This window comes from Rana temporaria, chromosome 11 (assembly GCF_905171775.1).
Source record: "Rana temporaria chromosome 11, aRanTem1.1, whole genome shotgun sequence".
NCBI classification, from domain to species: Eukaryota; Metazoa; Chordata; class Amphibia; order Anura; family Ranidae; genus Rana; species Rana temporaria.
The window spans coordinates 131,449,522-131,466,014 of NC_053499.1; the positions used below are offsets into that span (position 1 = coordinate 131,449,522).

The 16,493-nt window shown below is 45.6% G+C and overlaps 1 protein-coding gene across 1 annotated transcript in view; it reads right to left on the reverse strand.

The window, feature by feature from the left end:
- Nucleotides 1-16,493, reverse strand: part of NLRC5 (NLR family CARD domain containing 5) — a 186,265-nt gene that overhangs the window by 17,467 nt on the left and 152,305 nt on the right. Inside the window, exons 41-42 of the mRNA XM_040329168.1 lie at nt 9,521-9,604; nt 576-659 (exon numbers count right to left, since the gene is read on the reverse strand). Of these exons, the coding sequence (XP_040185102.1) occupies nt 576-659; nt 9,521-9,604 (168 nt within the window). The remainder of the gene's footprint in view (nt 1-575; nt 660-9,520; nt 9,605-16,493) is intronic.

Genomic DNA, 16,493 nt, shown 5'->3' on the forward strand with positions numbered 1-16,493 from the left:
GCATTGTTTACTGTGAAAATGACAATTGCAGTTTGGGAGTTAACCACAAGGGGGCGCTGAAGGGGTTAAGTGTGACCTCATTTGTGTTTCTAACTGTAGGGGGGCGGGGCTGTAGGTGTGACGTCATTGATTGTGTTTCCCTATAAAAGGGAACACACGATCGATGACGGCGCCACAGTGAAGAACGAGGAAGCTGTGTTTACACACAGCTCTCCCTGTTCTTCAGCTCCGGGGACCGATCGCGAGACTCCAGTGCCGATCGGGTCTGCGGGTCCACGGCTGGGCACTTAAAGAGGATGGTCACGGTCATGGAGCTTCGGACCGAGTCGCAGGCGCGCGCCCGCGACCCACGGCTGGGCACTTAAAGAGGACGTATCTGTACGTGCTTGTGCCCAGCCGTGCCATTCTGCCGACGTATATGTGCAGGAGGCGGTCCTTAAGCGGTTAAAGAAGTACTCTTTAGCTTTTCTACAATATCCGAATTCATATCCACTACTGCAAATAGTAAGACTATGATGTCTTGATCAGGGATGTCGTTTCAGAATGATAAACCAATGAAAGCACAATGTACTTACTGAATTGTCCTGAGAAATGTAAAATGCTGAACTCCTTCCATAAGTTTCAGAAAGTTGTGCTGCTCAAATTTGTTTTCTGATAAGCTGCATATAGAAGAAAACACAAACAATGGATTTAATGGAAGTTTTCTCCTGTTTGTCCGTTTATCTCACTGAAAAAAGAGGATTGCTCAGAGCTGGATTAACTCTTTGTGGCAAAACTGGGCACAGATTATAGGAAATCTTATACTTTACATTGTGACAGCAAAAAAAAAAAAAAGATTCGGGTTTACATCCACTTTAAGGCTTGATTTGACAGAATGTGAAAAGACTAGAAGTAAACTGGACCTTTAACCACTTAAGGACCGCCTCCTGCACATATACGTCGGCAGAATGGCACGGCTGGGCACAAGCACGTACAGGTACGTCCTCTTTAAGTGCCCAGCCGTAGGTCGCGGGCGCGTGCCCGCGGCGTGCTCCTGCGACCCGGTCCGAAGCTCCGTGACCACGGGACCCGTTAACCCGATCGCCGCTAGAGTCCCGCGATCGGTCCCCGGAGCTGAAGAACGGGGAGAGCTGTGTGTAAACACAGCTTCCCCGTTCTTCACTATGGCGCCATCATCAATCGTGTGTTCCCTTATATAGGGAATCACAATCAATGACGTCACACCTACAGCCACACCCCCTACAGTTAGAAACACATATGAGGTCATACATAACCCCTAATGCGCCCCCTTGTGGTTAACTCCAAAACTGCAATTGTCATTTTCACAGTAAACAATGCATTTTAAATGCATTTTTTGCTGTGAAAATGACAATGGTCCCAAAAATGTGTCAAAATTGTCCGAAGTGTCCGCCATAATGTCGCAGTCACGGAAAAAAATCGCTGATCGCCGCCATTAGTAGTAAAAAAAAAAAAAAATTATAAAAATGCAATAAAACTATCCCCTATTTTGTAAACGCTATAAATTTTGCGCAAACCAACCGATAAACGCTTATTGCGATTTTTTTTAACAAAAATAGGTAGAAGAATACGTATCGGCCTAAACTGAGGAAAACATTTTTTTTATATATATTTTTGGGGGATATTTATTATAGCAAAAAGTAAAAAATATTGAATTTTTTTCTAAATTGACGCTCTATTTTTGTTTATAGCGCAAAAAATAAAAACCGCAGAGGTGATCAAATACCACCCAAAGAAAGCTCTATTTGTGGGAAAAAAAGGACGCCAATTTTGTTTGGGAGCCACGTCGCACGACCGCGCAATTGTCTGTTAAAGCGACGCAGTGCCGAATCGCAAAAACTGGCCGGGTCCTTCAGCTGCCTAAACGTCCGGGTCTTAAGTGGTTACGATTATTACTTTCAATGTGACACACTGCGAAAAATCCCAATAACGGTCCAGTTCACTTCTACTCTATTCACATTGTTTCCAATCAAGCACTGATAAAGGGGGCGTTTTGGACCCCAAAAACATATTGTAAACTGGATTATTCCCTGACTTTTATTGGAATAATGTTGTATTTGGACCTCTTAGAATTGGTGTGTTGCTTCTTTCTCAATTTTTTTGTTACAATGTTTTTCCAAGGCTTTTCATACATTATTAATTTAGATTTTGCTTGATTTTCTCTTGTTCAGCAAAATCATTTAATATCCCCATTCATGCTAACAGCGTGCATGGAGGAATTTCCACTGACACACACTTTGTTTAAACAATGGCTGCCTGAATATAATGCCGACATCTGACATTTTATAAAACCAGTTCCTGCCTACTAGTAACTTACTTGTTTTACTAGAAGAAAAACCGCAGCAGTACCATTGTAGGAGTGTAATGAATTCCATTGAAACACAGCAAGGCAGTGCAAGACAGGAGAGACGTTTTTTATAAAATGCAGTAAGTGCTCAAGCAGAACAGAGTCAATCTGGGACAAGTTTCTGCACTGAACATGCTGGGGCAGATCCACATACATACACTGCGCCCGGCGCAGATGTAAGATACGCTACACCGCTGTAACTTACCTGGCTTTGGTTTGAATTCTCAACGAATTTGGGCCGTAAGTTACGGCGGCGTAGTGTATCTCTCGCGGCGGAATTCAAATTGGGCGGGTAGGGGGCGTGTTTCATTTAAATGAAGCGCGTCCCTGCGCCGAACGAACTGCGCATGCGCCATCCGTAAAAACTCCCAGGGTGCATTGCTCCAAATGACGTCGCAAGGACGTCATTGTTTTCAACGTGAACGTAAATGGCGTCCAGCCCCATTCACGGACGACTTACGCAAACGACGTAACATTTTTAAAATTAGACGCGGGAACGACGGCCATACTTAACATTGAGTACGTCGCCATATAGCAGCTTTAATTATACGCCGGAAAAAGCCGAACGAAAACAACGTAAAAAAATGCGACGGCCGGTCGTACGTTCGTGGATCGTCGGAAATAGCTCATTTGCATACTCGACGCGGATTACGACGTAAACGCCACCTAGCGGACGCCGAAAAATTGCATCTAAGATCCGACGGCGTACGAAGACGTAGGCCTGTCGGATCTAACACAGATGCCGTCATATCTTGTTTTGTGGATACCAAAACAAAGATACACCGCGGGAAATTCGAAATTACGCGGCGTATCAAGAGATACGCCGCGTAATTTCTTTGAGGATCTGCCCCGCTCTATTTATGTGCTCCCTTCCTTTTGCTAGTTAGAATTTGATCTGAGTGGCTGCCATTTTTGCTTGCTAGATTTCTGCATAACCCAAATAGGCCTTGGCCTAGGACGTCAGCAGGCTAGGGGTGGAACAAAGCCATTGCATTGCATAATGGTACTGACTATCGGTAACACAGTCACACGTAAAATATAAGGTTCTAATGCCGCGTACACACGACCGTTTTTCGGGGTTGTAAAAAATGACATTTTTAATCGTCTAGAAAAAACAACGTTTTTTTCAACCCGATCGTTAAAACGGCCTTACCCACACACGATGGTGAATAAAAAATGCTCTAGCAAAGCGCGGTGACATAAAACACGTACAACGGCACTATAAAGGGGAAGTTCCATTCGGATGAAGCCACCCTTGGGGCTGCTTTTGCTGATTCCGTGTTAGTAAAAGACGATTTGTGCTTTTCAGTCTGTTACAGAGTGATGAATGTGCTTACTCCATTACGAACGCTAGTTTTACCAGAACAAGCGCTCCCGTCTCATAACTTGCTTCTGAGTATGCACGTTTTTTTCACGTTGTTAAAGCCCACACACGACCATTTTTTACGACGTTAAAAACGTTTTGAAAAATTAAAGCATGTTCGAAATTTTTAATACCCATTTTTTACATCGTGAAAAATGCTCTGGAGCCCACACACGATCGTTTTTAATGACATAGAAAAAAAACGTCATTTTTTACAACCCGAAAAAGGGTCGTGTGTACGTGGCATAAGATGCTGTTCTGCCTGCTGGTGCAATCTGGCTGGGTCCCCATTGTTGTCCCTGTGCCGTTTGTACATCTGTGAAAGTAGAACCGTGTACTGTATACTGTGTTATATACTTTTTTATGCATTTATGTTAGTAGAATATTGCAAAGTATACTTACAACTGACCCAGACTATATATGCACACATTGAATTAAACTGCTAGCAGACAGTTTTCAGAAATCTTTAGGTGGTCAGTTTTAGGTGTACAAACACAGAGTAGGCAGACTCTTTTAGTCTCTCTGCCCCGGCCCCACTGAGCAGGACCATCTTAATAGCATCATGGTCCCCTGGGCAAAGTAATGCTCTGGGGCCCCTACAAAGGAGACGGTGCAGGTAAACAGAAATCAAGTAGGTAGGAGGTAGGGGATATCTGGGGTGTAGAAGGGTCAGAGTGCTGGGGGGTATCTTGGGTGTAGAGGGGTCAGAGTGCTGGGGGGATATCTAGGATGTAGAGGGGTCAGAGTGCTGGGAGGGATATCTAGGGTGTAGAGGGGTCAGAGTGCTGGGGGGATATCTGGGGTGTAGAGGGGTCAGAGTGCTGGGGGGATATCTGGGGTGTAGAGGGGTCAGAGTGCTGGGGGGGATATCTAGGGTGTAGAGGGGTCAGAGTGCTGGGGGGGATATCTGGGGTGTAGAGGGGTCAGAGTGCTGGGGGGATATCTAGGGTGTAGAGGGGTCAGAGTGCTGGGAGGATATCTGAGGTGTAGAGGGGTCAAAGTGCTGGGGGGGATATCTGGGGTGTAGAGGGGTCAGAGTGCTGGAGGGATATCTGAGGTGTAGAGGGGTCAGAGTGCTGGGGGGGATATCTAGGGTGTAGATGGATCAGAGTGCTGGAGGGATATCTGGGGTGTAGAAGGGTCAGAGTGCTGGGATGATATCTGGGATGTAGAGGGGTCAGAGTGCTGGGGGGGATATCTGGGGTTTGGAGGGGTCAGAGTGCTAGGGGGATATCTGGGATGTAAAGGGGTAGCCCCAATTTCGGGGCAGCCCGGGCTCAAGGACCAGATGCTTTGGGGAAAGGGCAGGGCCCCCTATGCAGCTGGGGCCCCTGGGCAGTGCCCAGGTGTGCCCTTTTATTAAGACAGCCCTACAACTGAGCCCTGTGATATCTGAAGCCAGCCAGTTGATTGGGATAGGGCAAGACCACATATTGGGTCAGCTAGTATAAGTCCAGAACTGGTGTTAATATAAAACATGCCCATGATCACATCTATATACATGTATTTTACATGGTAGATTCTAGAACAGCCTTTCTCAACCATTGTATTACAGAGGAACCCTTGAAATAATGTTCCATTCTCAGTTTACACCTGCTAAAAATGACAAAATCTAAAGCTTCCTGTACATTAGTGTGAAGGTCAAGGAGAAGAATGCACCTAATGCCCCGTACACACGCCAGGATTCCCGGCGGTTTTCCTGTCGGGAAAACTGCCATGGAGCATACACAGTGCCAGTTTTCCCAGCCAAAAGCTGTCATGGCAGTTTTCCCGACAGGAAAACTGGTCGTGTCTACGAGGCATTACATTTAGGGTCAGTTGGAAGAATCCTCTCTTACAGCTAACAGATCATTGGTTTTAGTGGCAACTTATCTGAGTGGCAGAAACTACTCCCGATTTAGGAAACACCCAGTACCTCTGTAGCAGTGGCGGTGCGTCCATAAGGGGCACATGGGTGCCGCCCCCTCTCTCCTGCCACCTGTCTATCACCGTAGATAGATTTATGCATTGGTCGCCGTTGCTACCCCCTATTCAGGTACCCGGCCCCTTTTCGGGCACCTGAATTACAGTGGCGTGGTATTTTTTGGAAGCACCTGATTAGAGCCATAGGCTCTAATATGCATCCAAAAAGGTGAACAGCGGGCGCCATGCTGGGCGCTTGCAGTCAGGGCCGATCCTAGGCAGGGTGCACAGGGTGCATTGCACCCAGGCGCCTGCAGAGGTGGGGGCGCCGAACATTTAACAGACTCTCTAACAGAAGCCCTCTCTGTGTCCATCACAGAGGCCCTTCTCCAGGTCCCAATAAAGTACTCTGCTTCTCTTCCTGTATTTTTTTAATTATTAAGAGATCATGTAAGGATCCCAGGTTAATGAAGACTTTGTGGGGGAGCATATCTGTGGTTGAGTCATTGCCATAGAAACATTTGTAAAGGGGAGGAGTTAGTAAAATGATGACGCCCATGTGGGGGCACCCGAAATATTTCTGCACCCAGGCGCCTGTGACCCTAGGGTCGGCCCTGCTTGCAGTTCACTCAGCGTTGTGTTAGGAAATTGTGTTAGAAAATTGGCGGCAATTGATGGGCACAGTAGCTGTGTTTGATGGGCACAGTGGCTGCAATTGATGGTGTTTGCGCTCCCCCAAAACATTGGAGTACAAGTCGCCACTGCTCTGGAGGAAACCTTGGGTTCCACAGAACACTTTTTTGGAAAGGCTGTTCTAGAGAGTAGAATTAAAAATTGGCCACTGATATGTCACAGTTGACAACCACACCACTGCAAATCCTTAGCTAAATAAAAGGCTCCTGTATTTTCACTAGATAGGTGTCTGGTTCTGTAGATATCGTTCTTGATTAAAACCTCCCACAGAGTTCAGTAAGGATCCTGGGTGAACTCGACTAATTGCTATTGATTCACAATGCAGCCAGGGTATAGAAGAATTAACGATGTTCCAGGCAGTCATCCGAACAATTTGAGCTGCCAAGCGGTATAACCACAGATTTGGAAGGCCGAAACCTCTTTTGATGCTTACCCTTTGCATAGTAAGCATACAAACCATCAGACTGATGCTCTTTCGGATAAAGCTGTTTATGCTGCGACAGACTCTGTAGCACTTCAATTATATGGAAGGTAATGAATGATTGCGTCTAGCAGTTCTAGCAGTTCAAAGTATTGCTTTTTGGCTTTGCTCTACACTCCAATGCTCAGTTCATGGATCACAGCAGTGTAAGCCACACTACGCTTTTCATGTGCAATTTGCACTTCTGCTCAAATGTACAGATCTTTATTAGCACAGCAGAGTAGAGTCTTCTTAGAACAGAAGGCAATCATATGTCATATTCTATGAGATATCTCAAAAATTAGAGGTCTCTTCTTCATTTTAGGACAGTGGGCAAAGCCATGCAAATCATTCCTTTATATTCAGAATATTAGGCCTTATCTATGCTATACACCAGCAGTTCTTTATGCACATGTAACACCCTTCTAGTTAGGTTGTAGGCTGTCAGGTAAATGTAGTTCTTTTTGAGCTTCTCTGTAATCAGTGGAGCAGTTGTTGATTGCTTTGGGCTGATCAGGGTCCCACAAGCTGCAGGCTTGACTGCTTCTCCCTGCCTTCTGAAAAGACTTCAGGAGTGGAGTAGGTCAAATGAGTAGTCTGAATATTTATGGGGTCTCAGTCAATCCCTGGGGAGGCATTCCCAATAGGTGGCTGCAGAGCACATAAATAGTCAGGTTCTTGTACTGGAGGGTAAGTTCCCATTCCAGGCAGACCCAGCTGAAGATTACCTGAGCCCATCGATCTCATATGCCAACACAGAGGGCGAACGTATCGTCATACACCTGTTTTTAGCGGATCATATGGCAGACGGTTGTCAGCAGACCAGGGGCGAAATGACAACTCATGGGGCCCCCTGGCAATAGGAGATTATGGGGCCCCCGGGCAATAGGAGATTATGGGGCCCCCGGGCAATAGATTATGGGGCCACAGTGTACACACATACAGTATACAGCTTTGAAAAATATTGACTTATGCCCCATACACATGATCGGAATTTCCGATGGAAAAAGTTCGACTGACTTTTTCCATCGGAAATTCCGACTGTGTGTATGCCCCATCGGATTATTTCCATTGGAAATTCTGATGAATTCTGTCAGAGTTTAGATAGAGAACATGTTCTCTTTTACTCTGATGGAATTCCGTCGGAATTCCGATGTGATTTTGGTCGGACAAAGGTCCGACCGTGTATACGGGGCTTTACATACTGTAAACAGTGGCGGCTGGTGCTCCATTTTGGGGGGGGTGGCAAACAAACCACGGTCCCCCACCAAAGAACCCCCCCTTAACTCGCGTTCATTTGTCAATCTGCCCCACCAGCCTGCAATTCGCTCCTACGGGAGTGGGACCGGAGACCAGAGAAGCTGCGCCGAGTCGAAGTGTCAGGCACACCTGGATGACGTGTTCGGAAGAAGAATGGAAGCTAATGCTTCTCCTCTCGGTCAGTCGGGCCTGATTGGCTGGGAGGAGAATCAAGAAGACAATAGCAAATATTAATTCACTATTGTCACACAAGTGGGTGGGCTCACCCTTTGTAAAGCCAATTAGAGCCTGTGGCCCGGATTCTAAGAGATCTGCCTATCTCTCGGCGGGTATAACGTATCTCAGATATCTCAGAAACGTTACGCCGCCGTAAATTAGGGCGCAAGTTCCGTATTCAGAAAGAACTTGCGCCCTAAGTTACGGCGGCGTAACGTATGTGGTCCGGTGTAAGCCCGCCTAATTCAAACGTGGATGATGTGGGCGTGTTTTATTTAAATTAATGGTGACCCCGCGTATTTGACGCTTTTTACGAACGTCGCATGCGCCGTTCGTAAAGGAATCCCAGTGCGCATGCTCGAAATTACGCCGCAAATCGTCAATGCTTTAGACGTGAACATAACTTACGTACAGCCCTATTCGCGAACGACTTACGCAAACAACGTAACATTTTCAAAATTTGACGTGGGAACGAAGTCCATACTTAACATAGGATACCCCTCATATAGCAGGGGTAACTTTACGCCGGAAAAAGCCTAACGTAAACGACGTAAAAAAATGCGCCGGGCGGACGGACGTTTCTGAATCTCCCTAATTTGCATATTTCTCGCGTAAATCTACGGAAGCGCCACCTAGCGCCCATCGTAAATATGCAGCCTAAGATACGACGGTGTAAGAGACTTACGCCGGTCGGATCTTAGGGAAATCTATGCGTAACTGATTCTTTGAATCAGTCGCATAGATACGACCCCGCAACTTAGAGTTACGACGGCGTATCCTGAGAAACGCCGTCCTAACTGCTCTCTGAATCCGGGCCTCTGTCTCCAATCACGTGTTTCGAAAAACAAAAATAAATTGGAATCCATTGCTAAATTGCTATACTTGTAGGCCATTTGCAGCACCAAAAGTCTGCCCGAAAACCCCCCATATAGTTATCATTTACCCATCCAGCCTTGCGGTTATGACTCTCCATATATTAGATGGTTGTGCACCCTTAAAAGCCACACATGGGCAGTGCGCTCCATCTATCTCTGTCACAATTGGTGTAATCCTTTTTGATGTTTGTCTGCTCATGATTTATTTTTGGGAACCCAAGACATGGACAGGCTGCAAGCTTTAAATAACTACCCCCCCCCCCCCATAATAAAACAGATGTTTGCGTTTCACTACACCTAACACGTAAAATGGTCTAATATCTTTCAGCATATTCCAGGACAATGCAGAACTGCTTGTTTCAAAACAGAAGTAAAAGTTGATTTACCTGATGTGTTCAATCCTGCGACAAGAGTCCAAAGCATCCACAAAGTGATCTCCGGGTACATCCTCGAGACCACAAGACTGTAGCCTGTTTGTGAAAAACATATCTGATTATAGTCGACAGTGCAAATAACTAAAAATGATGTAATTGCCAATAGAAACAAATCAAGAGCTACCAATAGTGCTTTTCTAAACTTTTAAATTCCCCAAATAATGCTTTAAAGGCTTCAACCAAGCTTGAAAATAGCTCAGAAAATGCTCTTTCACAAACTGGGACCTGAGTGACCAAGGCCTTAGGCCCTGTACACACGATCAGTCTAAACCGATGAAAAGGGACTGAAGTTCAGTTTCATCGGTCCAAAGCGATCGTGTGTGGGCCCCATCGGTCCGTTATCCTTCGGTCAAAAAATTTAAAACTTGCTTTAAAATTTAACCGATGGACGCCTAACCGATCGGTCAAAACCAACGGTTAGTATGCAAAAGCATCGGTTCAAAACCTGCGCATTCTCAGAATCAAGTCGACGCATGCTTGGAAGCATTGAACTGCATTTTTCTCAGCATGTCGTTGTGTTTTACGTCACCGCGTTGGACTTGATCGTTTTTTTAACTGATGGTGTGTAGGCGCATCAGACCATCAGTCAGCTTCATCGGTTAACCGATGAAACTGAACTTCAGTCCGTTTTCATCAGTTTAGACTGATCGTGTGTACAAGGCCTTAGGCATCTGTCACGTGATCAGTCTGATCTGGTTTGCCTGTCTGTTTTTCAGGCGGACCCCACTGGACCCTCCATTCACTTCTATAGAGCAGCAGATGTAAATGAACTTGTGTCCATTTAGGACCCTATCATATGGGCCAGACTCTAGCTTGACTCCAGTTGACTCGAGTGAATGACAGGTCCTTGTCCTCTCAGTTTATGCAGAGCAGACCCAGACACAGACCTGCTCTATGAGAAGCCAGGTGTAAACTAATTGGCTATCCATTCACACTCAGCTGTCCTCCAATCTGATCCACTAGACAGGAAGGGAATAGATCCCTTTCCATTTTCTTTCGAATTGAAGGTAGGCGGGTGTAAGGCCTCATTCACATGAGCTACATTGGCCATGGTGTGGCAAATTTACTGCAGATACCTGTGGCCGAGATTCCAGGTGTTCCAATCTGCAATGACCCCTCAGCCTGCACGACTCAAGGGCAGGCTGAAAGGAGCCAGGGCTGTCTGTGGCTATAAGTGCCGTATTTATCGGCATATAACACGCACAGGCGTATAACACGCACCCTAACTTTGAGGCCGCGTACACACGATCAGTCCATCCGTCGAGAACGGTCCGAATGACCGTTCTCATTGGTTGGTCTGATGTGCGTACACACCATTAGTTAAAAAAACGATCGAGTCCAACGCGGTGATGTAAAACACAACGACGTGCAGAGAAAAACGAAGTTCAATGCTTCCAAGCATGTGTCGACTTGATTCTGAGCATGCGCTGGTTTTTAACAGATGCTTTTGTGTACTAACCATTGGTTTTGACCTATCGGTTAGGCGTCCATCGGTTGAATTTTAAAGCAAGTTCTAAATTTTTGGACCGAAGTATAACTGACCGATGGGGCCCACACACGGTCGGTTTGGACCGATGAAACGGACCTTCAGTCCGTTTCCATCGGTTTTGACCGACCGTGTGTACGCAGCCTGAGAGAGAAGTTTCAGGAAAAAATCTTTCCACAGCCCCCTGCGTATAACACACAGGCACAGTTTACCCTCTATTTTCAGGGTAAAAAAAGTGAGTGTTATACGCCAATAAATCCTCATGTTTCCACAAATCCAGTGGTTACCTGTGGTTATAAACCGGTGTTTCGGCCCTGGAAAAAATCTGTCTGCGTTCAGTGTCCCTAATTGCAGGTTATCGACAGTATGCATGAGACCTTAGGGTGTAAGTTCACCTATTCTAAAAAAATACCCCCCCCCCTTCCAGGTCCCCGCTGTACCGTTCTGTGGGTGATTACCTGTGAGGCCTCGTACACACGACCGAGGAACTCGACGGGCAAAACACATCGTTTTCCTCGTCGAGTTCTTTGTTAGGCTGTCGAGGAACTCGACAAGGCAAGTTTCTCCATTCCCGTCAAGGAAAAAGAAGACATGCTCTCTTTTTGGCGCGACGGGATCCTCGACAGTTTCCTCGTCGAAAAATGTACACACGACCGGTTTCCTCGGCAAAAAAAAAATCCCAGCAAGTTTCTTGCTGGTTTTTGCCGAGAAACTCGGTCGTGTGTACGAGGCCTCAATGTGCACGCAGTCATTGGAGCAGTCCTTCCATTTGAAATGCTTCCCCTTATTCGTTCTGTAGGGCTCCAGGGACAGATTAGAGCGATTCTGATTAGGTAGCGCTAGCATGTGACCGTTTTGACCAATCAGAATCGCTCTGATGCGCGATGGAAGCCCTGATGAAAGAAGGGGGAAAAGACTGGGGCTTTCAAATCCCCAGGCCGGCACTGACAGCTCATTACCCATGGAGGTAAGTACAGCAGGGAGTGGGGGCGTAGGGTATAGGGTGGTAGTTCACCTTTTTATTTTTTCTGGTGAACTAAACCTTTAAACACTGATCTTGATGGTGATACTGACTGACACGTTAAACAAGCAGCTTGCAGGCTTCACAAAGCTTTAGTACTACTTGAATCTTGCTGAATGCTTGTCTGAGTCTTAGCGAAATCTTGTTGTATACATTGATGTTATGCAAGCTGGAGCCCATGGGAAGGTCTTATTATCCTTTATACAGATGAGGATTCACTAAAACCCCTACTGCTACCTGTACCAGTGTACACTGAGAGAATACAGGATAATCGCCTTCTATTTTTGTCACTAGCATTTAAAGGGGTTGTAAAGGTTTGTTTTTTATTTTCTAAATTGGTTCCTTTAAGCTAGTGCATTGTTGGTTCACTTACCTTTTCCTTCCATTTCCCTTCTAAATGTTTTTTTTCATTGTCTGAATTTCTCACTTCCTGTTTCTCCTCGGTAAGCTTTCCCCCATCATCCATGGGGGTTAGTCAGCCAGAACAGCTTACTGAGGAGGAACAGGAAGTGAGAAATTCAGACAAAGAAAACAAAGAAAGAAAAAATTTAGAAGGGAAATCGAAGGAAAAGGTAAGTGAACCAACAATGCACTAGCTTAACCACTTAAGGACCGCCTAACGCCGATATACGTCGGCAGAATGGCACGGCTGGGCACAATCACGTACCTGTACGTGATTGTTAAATGCCCAGCCATGGTCGCGGGTGTGCGCCCGCAGCGTGCGCCTGCGACCCGGTCCGAAGCTCCGTGGCCGCGGGACCCGATTGCCGCCGGAGTCCCGCGATCGGTCACAGGAGCTGAAGAACGGGGAGAGCTGTGTGTAAACACACCTTCCCCGTTCTTCACAGTGGCGCTGTCATTGATCGTCTGTTCCCTGATATAGGGAAAGGCGATCAATGACGTCACACGTCCAGCCCCGCCCCACTACAGTTATAAACACATATGAGGTCACACTTAACCCCTTCAGCGCCCCCTAGTGGTTAACTCCCAAACTGCAATTGTCATTTTCACAGTAAACAATGCATTTTTTTCACTTTTTGCTGTGAAAATGGTCCCAAAGATGTGTCAAAATTGTCCAATGTGTCCGCCATAATGTTGCAGTCACGAAAAAAATCGATGATCGCCGCCATTAGTAGTAAAAAAAAAAAATATTAATAAAAATGCAATAAAACTATCCCCTATAAATTTTGCGCAAACCAATCGATAAACGCTTATTGCGATTTTTTTTACCAAAAATATGTAGAAGAATACGTATCGGCCTAAACTGAGGAAAACATTTTTTTTTATATATTTTTGGGGGATATTTATTATAGCAAAAAGTAAAAAATATTGAATTTTTTTCAAAATTGTCTCTCTATTTCTGTTTATAGCGCAAAAAATAAAAACCGCAGAGGTGATCAAATATCACCAAAAGAAAGCTCTATTTGTGGGGGAAAAAAGACGCCAATTTTGTTTGGGAGCCACGTCGCACGACCGCGCAATTGTCAGTTAAAGCGACGCAGTGCCGAATCGCAAAAAGGGGCTGGTCCTTTACCTGCATATTGGTCCGGGTCTTAAGTGGTTAAAGGAACCTATTTAGAAAATAAAAAAACGAACCTTTACAACCCCTTTGACACTAAGCAAACAATTAATTTGAAACTTGGAATTAAAGTCTAGAATTAAAAAAAAAAAAAACATTTTGTTAGTTTACTTGTACCTTTAATTACATAAATCTATAAATCAGATCTAAAAGCGAGACACATGTAAAATGAAGAGAGACAGGGGGAATCTGGTTCTAAACTGATGTCTCTCCTGGAAACACAAATGAATCTAATAAATAATAAGTATAATAAGATAAATAGCATGAATCCAAATTCAATGAATCCTTTACATTTTACTACCACCTACACATTCCCAATGTACCAATGCTTCATTCAGAAACTATGCATTGAACACGGAAAAATGTGTGGTAAAAATAGGCCAGCTTCAAGACTTTAGCTCTGTACAGCGGCAAGGAACAAAGAGGGGAATTTATCAAAATTTGGGCAAAACGGAATCTGGAGCTTAGTAGCCAATCAGCTTCTATCTTCAGCTTGTTCAGTTAAAGTCTTTGTAAAGCTAAGTTTTTTTTTGAATAACAAACATGTCATACTTACCCTCACTGTGCAGCTCGTTTTGCACAGAGTGGCCCCCCGATTCACCTGTTGTGGGGTCCCTCGGCAGCTCTTGTGAGGGGGTGACCTTGCGGGGGCGCTCCCTAGTCTAGCATTTGCGTCCACAGACACGAATGCCGGACTTGACCCGCCCCCCCTGCACCCCACGTCATTGGATTTGATTGACAGCAGTGGGAGCCAATGGCTACGCTCAGGGGTCAAGTCCTGGGGAAAAAAGTGTGGGAACTCCCACCCAAGATCCCCTCCCCCACCAAAAAAAATAAAAAATGATACGCTCATATGCATAATTACTAAACCGCATGTTTTTTTTTTTTTTTTCGATCCACTGTACCTTAGTAATCCTTTATGTTACTGGCCGCTTCCTGTATATGGATTCATCGGGTATTCCCTCACTTCCTCGATGCCGCAATGTCTCCTCGGAGTCTCCTGGGAGCTTTTGTCATTGTTCCCAGGAGACATTGCGGAGGTCTGCCGCAAGTTATCGCGGGATTTAGAAAGAAGCAATGTCTCCTGGGAACAATAACAAAAGCTCCCAGGAGACGTGACGGAATACCCGCACACTACACGATGAATCCATATACAGGAAGCGGCCAGTAACATAAAGGATTACTAAGGTTCGCCTGCCCCTCACAGTGACTCGAGCTGGGCATCGCCGCTTAGTGAAGGATTGGCTCGGGCGGCTCGGCTGCTCTAGTCCTGCAAAGTGAACTGAGTTCCTGCTGTGAAAAAAGTGCAGGAACTCCGTTCCCACGCGTTCCCGCAGGACTTGGGCCCTGGCTACGCTGCTATCAATCTATCCAATCAAGAGCCGAGACCCCGTGGAGAGAGGGACAGCGCGTCCCCGCGGAGGAGATGAACGGGCTCAGCCTTGAGGCGATTAAGTTCGCATTTGCTGCGCTATACAAGTCACTCACTCACTCACTCAGGTAAGTAAAATGGTGGGGCTGGGGGGCCGTGACTGCCAGGTGTTTTTCATCTTAATGCATCCTATGCATTAAGGTGAAAAAACACCCTGCAGTGTCTGCCCCCCCCCCCCCCCGTTTTACTTACCTAAGCCCTGAATTTCCATGGGCGCGATCCTGCAGTCGCTCTCTCCATGGGTTCTCAGCTCTTCATTGGTTCGATTGATAGCAGCACCGCCATTGGCTCGCGCTGCTGTCAATCAAATCCAATAACACGGGCGTCGGGGGGCGACACCGAGTCCTGCATTCGGCAGCTACAATGATGGACATGGGAGCGCGCCCGCAAGGTAACCCCCTTGGGAGAGCGATTCTCCTAGGGGGTTATCTGATGCAGGGAGGAGCCTGCGAGAGCCGCCGTGGGACCCCAGAAGAGGACGCTCGGGGCCACTCTGTGCAAAACGAACTGTACAGTGGAGTTAAGTATGACATGTTTGTTATTTATTATTATTTTTTTAATCAAACCTATAGTATCACGTTAAGGTGAAAAAAGATGAGGGTTTACAACCCCTTTAAGGATTGTAAAGGAATTTTTTTTTTTCATAATAAGCATCCTTTACCTGCAGACATTCCTCTTTTCACTTCCTCATTGTAAATTTTTGCTCAGAAGTTGCTCTATTTCTTCTCTGTTCACTTCCTGCTTGTCTGATTTTACTGACCACCGTGATGGGAGGATTTACTGCGGTGGTCAGTAACGTGCTCACCCCCTCCTGGGAACTACATCTGTGCGGCAGGACGCTCTCTACGTCTTAGAGACCTCAAGGAGGTGTGAATTACTGGGCGTGCCGCAATTCATACTGGGAAATGTAGTTCTTACATGAACGAGCGCCGCAAACCAGGAAGTGAATGAGAGAACAGAAACTAAAACGCCGGAGGTGATATAGATGAAGGAATTTAATAGGTATTTACTCGTTTTTTAACGGAATCATTACACTATTCTGTCTGTCTACCTTGCAGACATTAATTTTAGGCAAATTATTTTTTTCCTTTAGTGACCCTTTAAGCACTGGAAAATGTAAAGTAAAAGCTGATTGGTTGCCATGAACAGCTGCTCCAGTTTGGATAAATCGGAGGTGTATTTTTTACTAGACAAAGGCAAACAAAATCACAGAATTTCCAGTAAGCATCTGTTACTTTAATTGTATAGAGCACGTTGCCACTTTTCTTTGCGCCCGATTTTATGAATTAGACCTATTTTCTTTCCACAGCACTGCCATATAATAGGAATAATAATAATAATAATGAGCATATATTATGTTTTTTTACAAATAATATGGTATGCGCTGCACAAGCCGAACACACACAT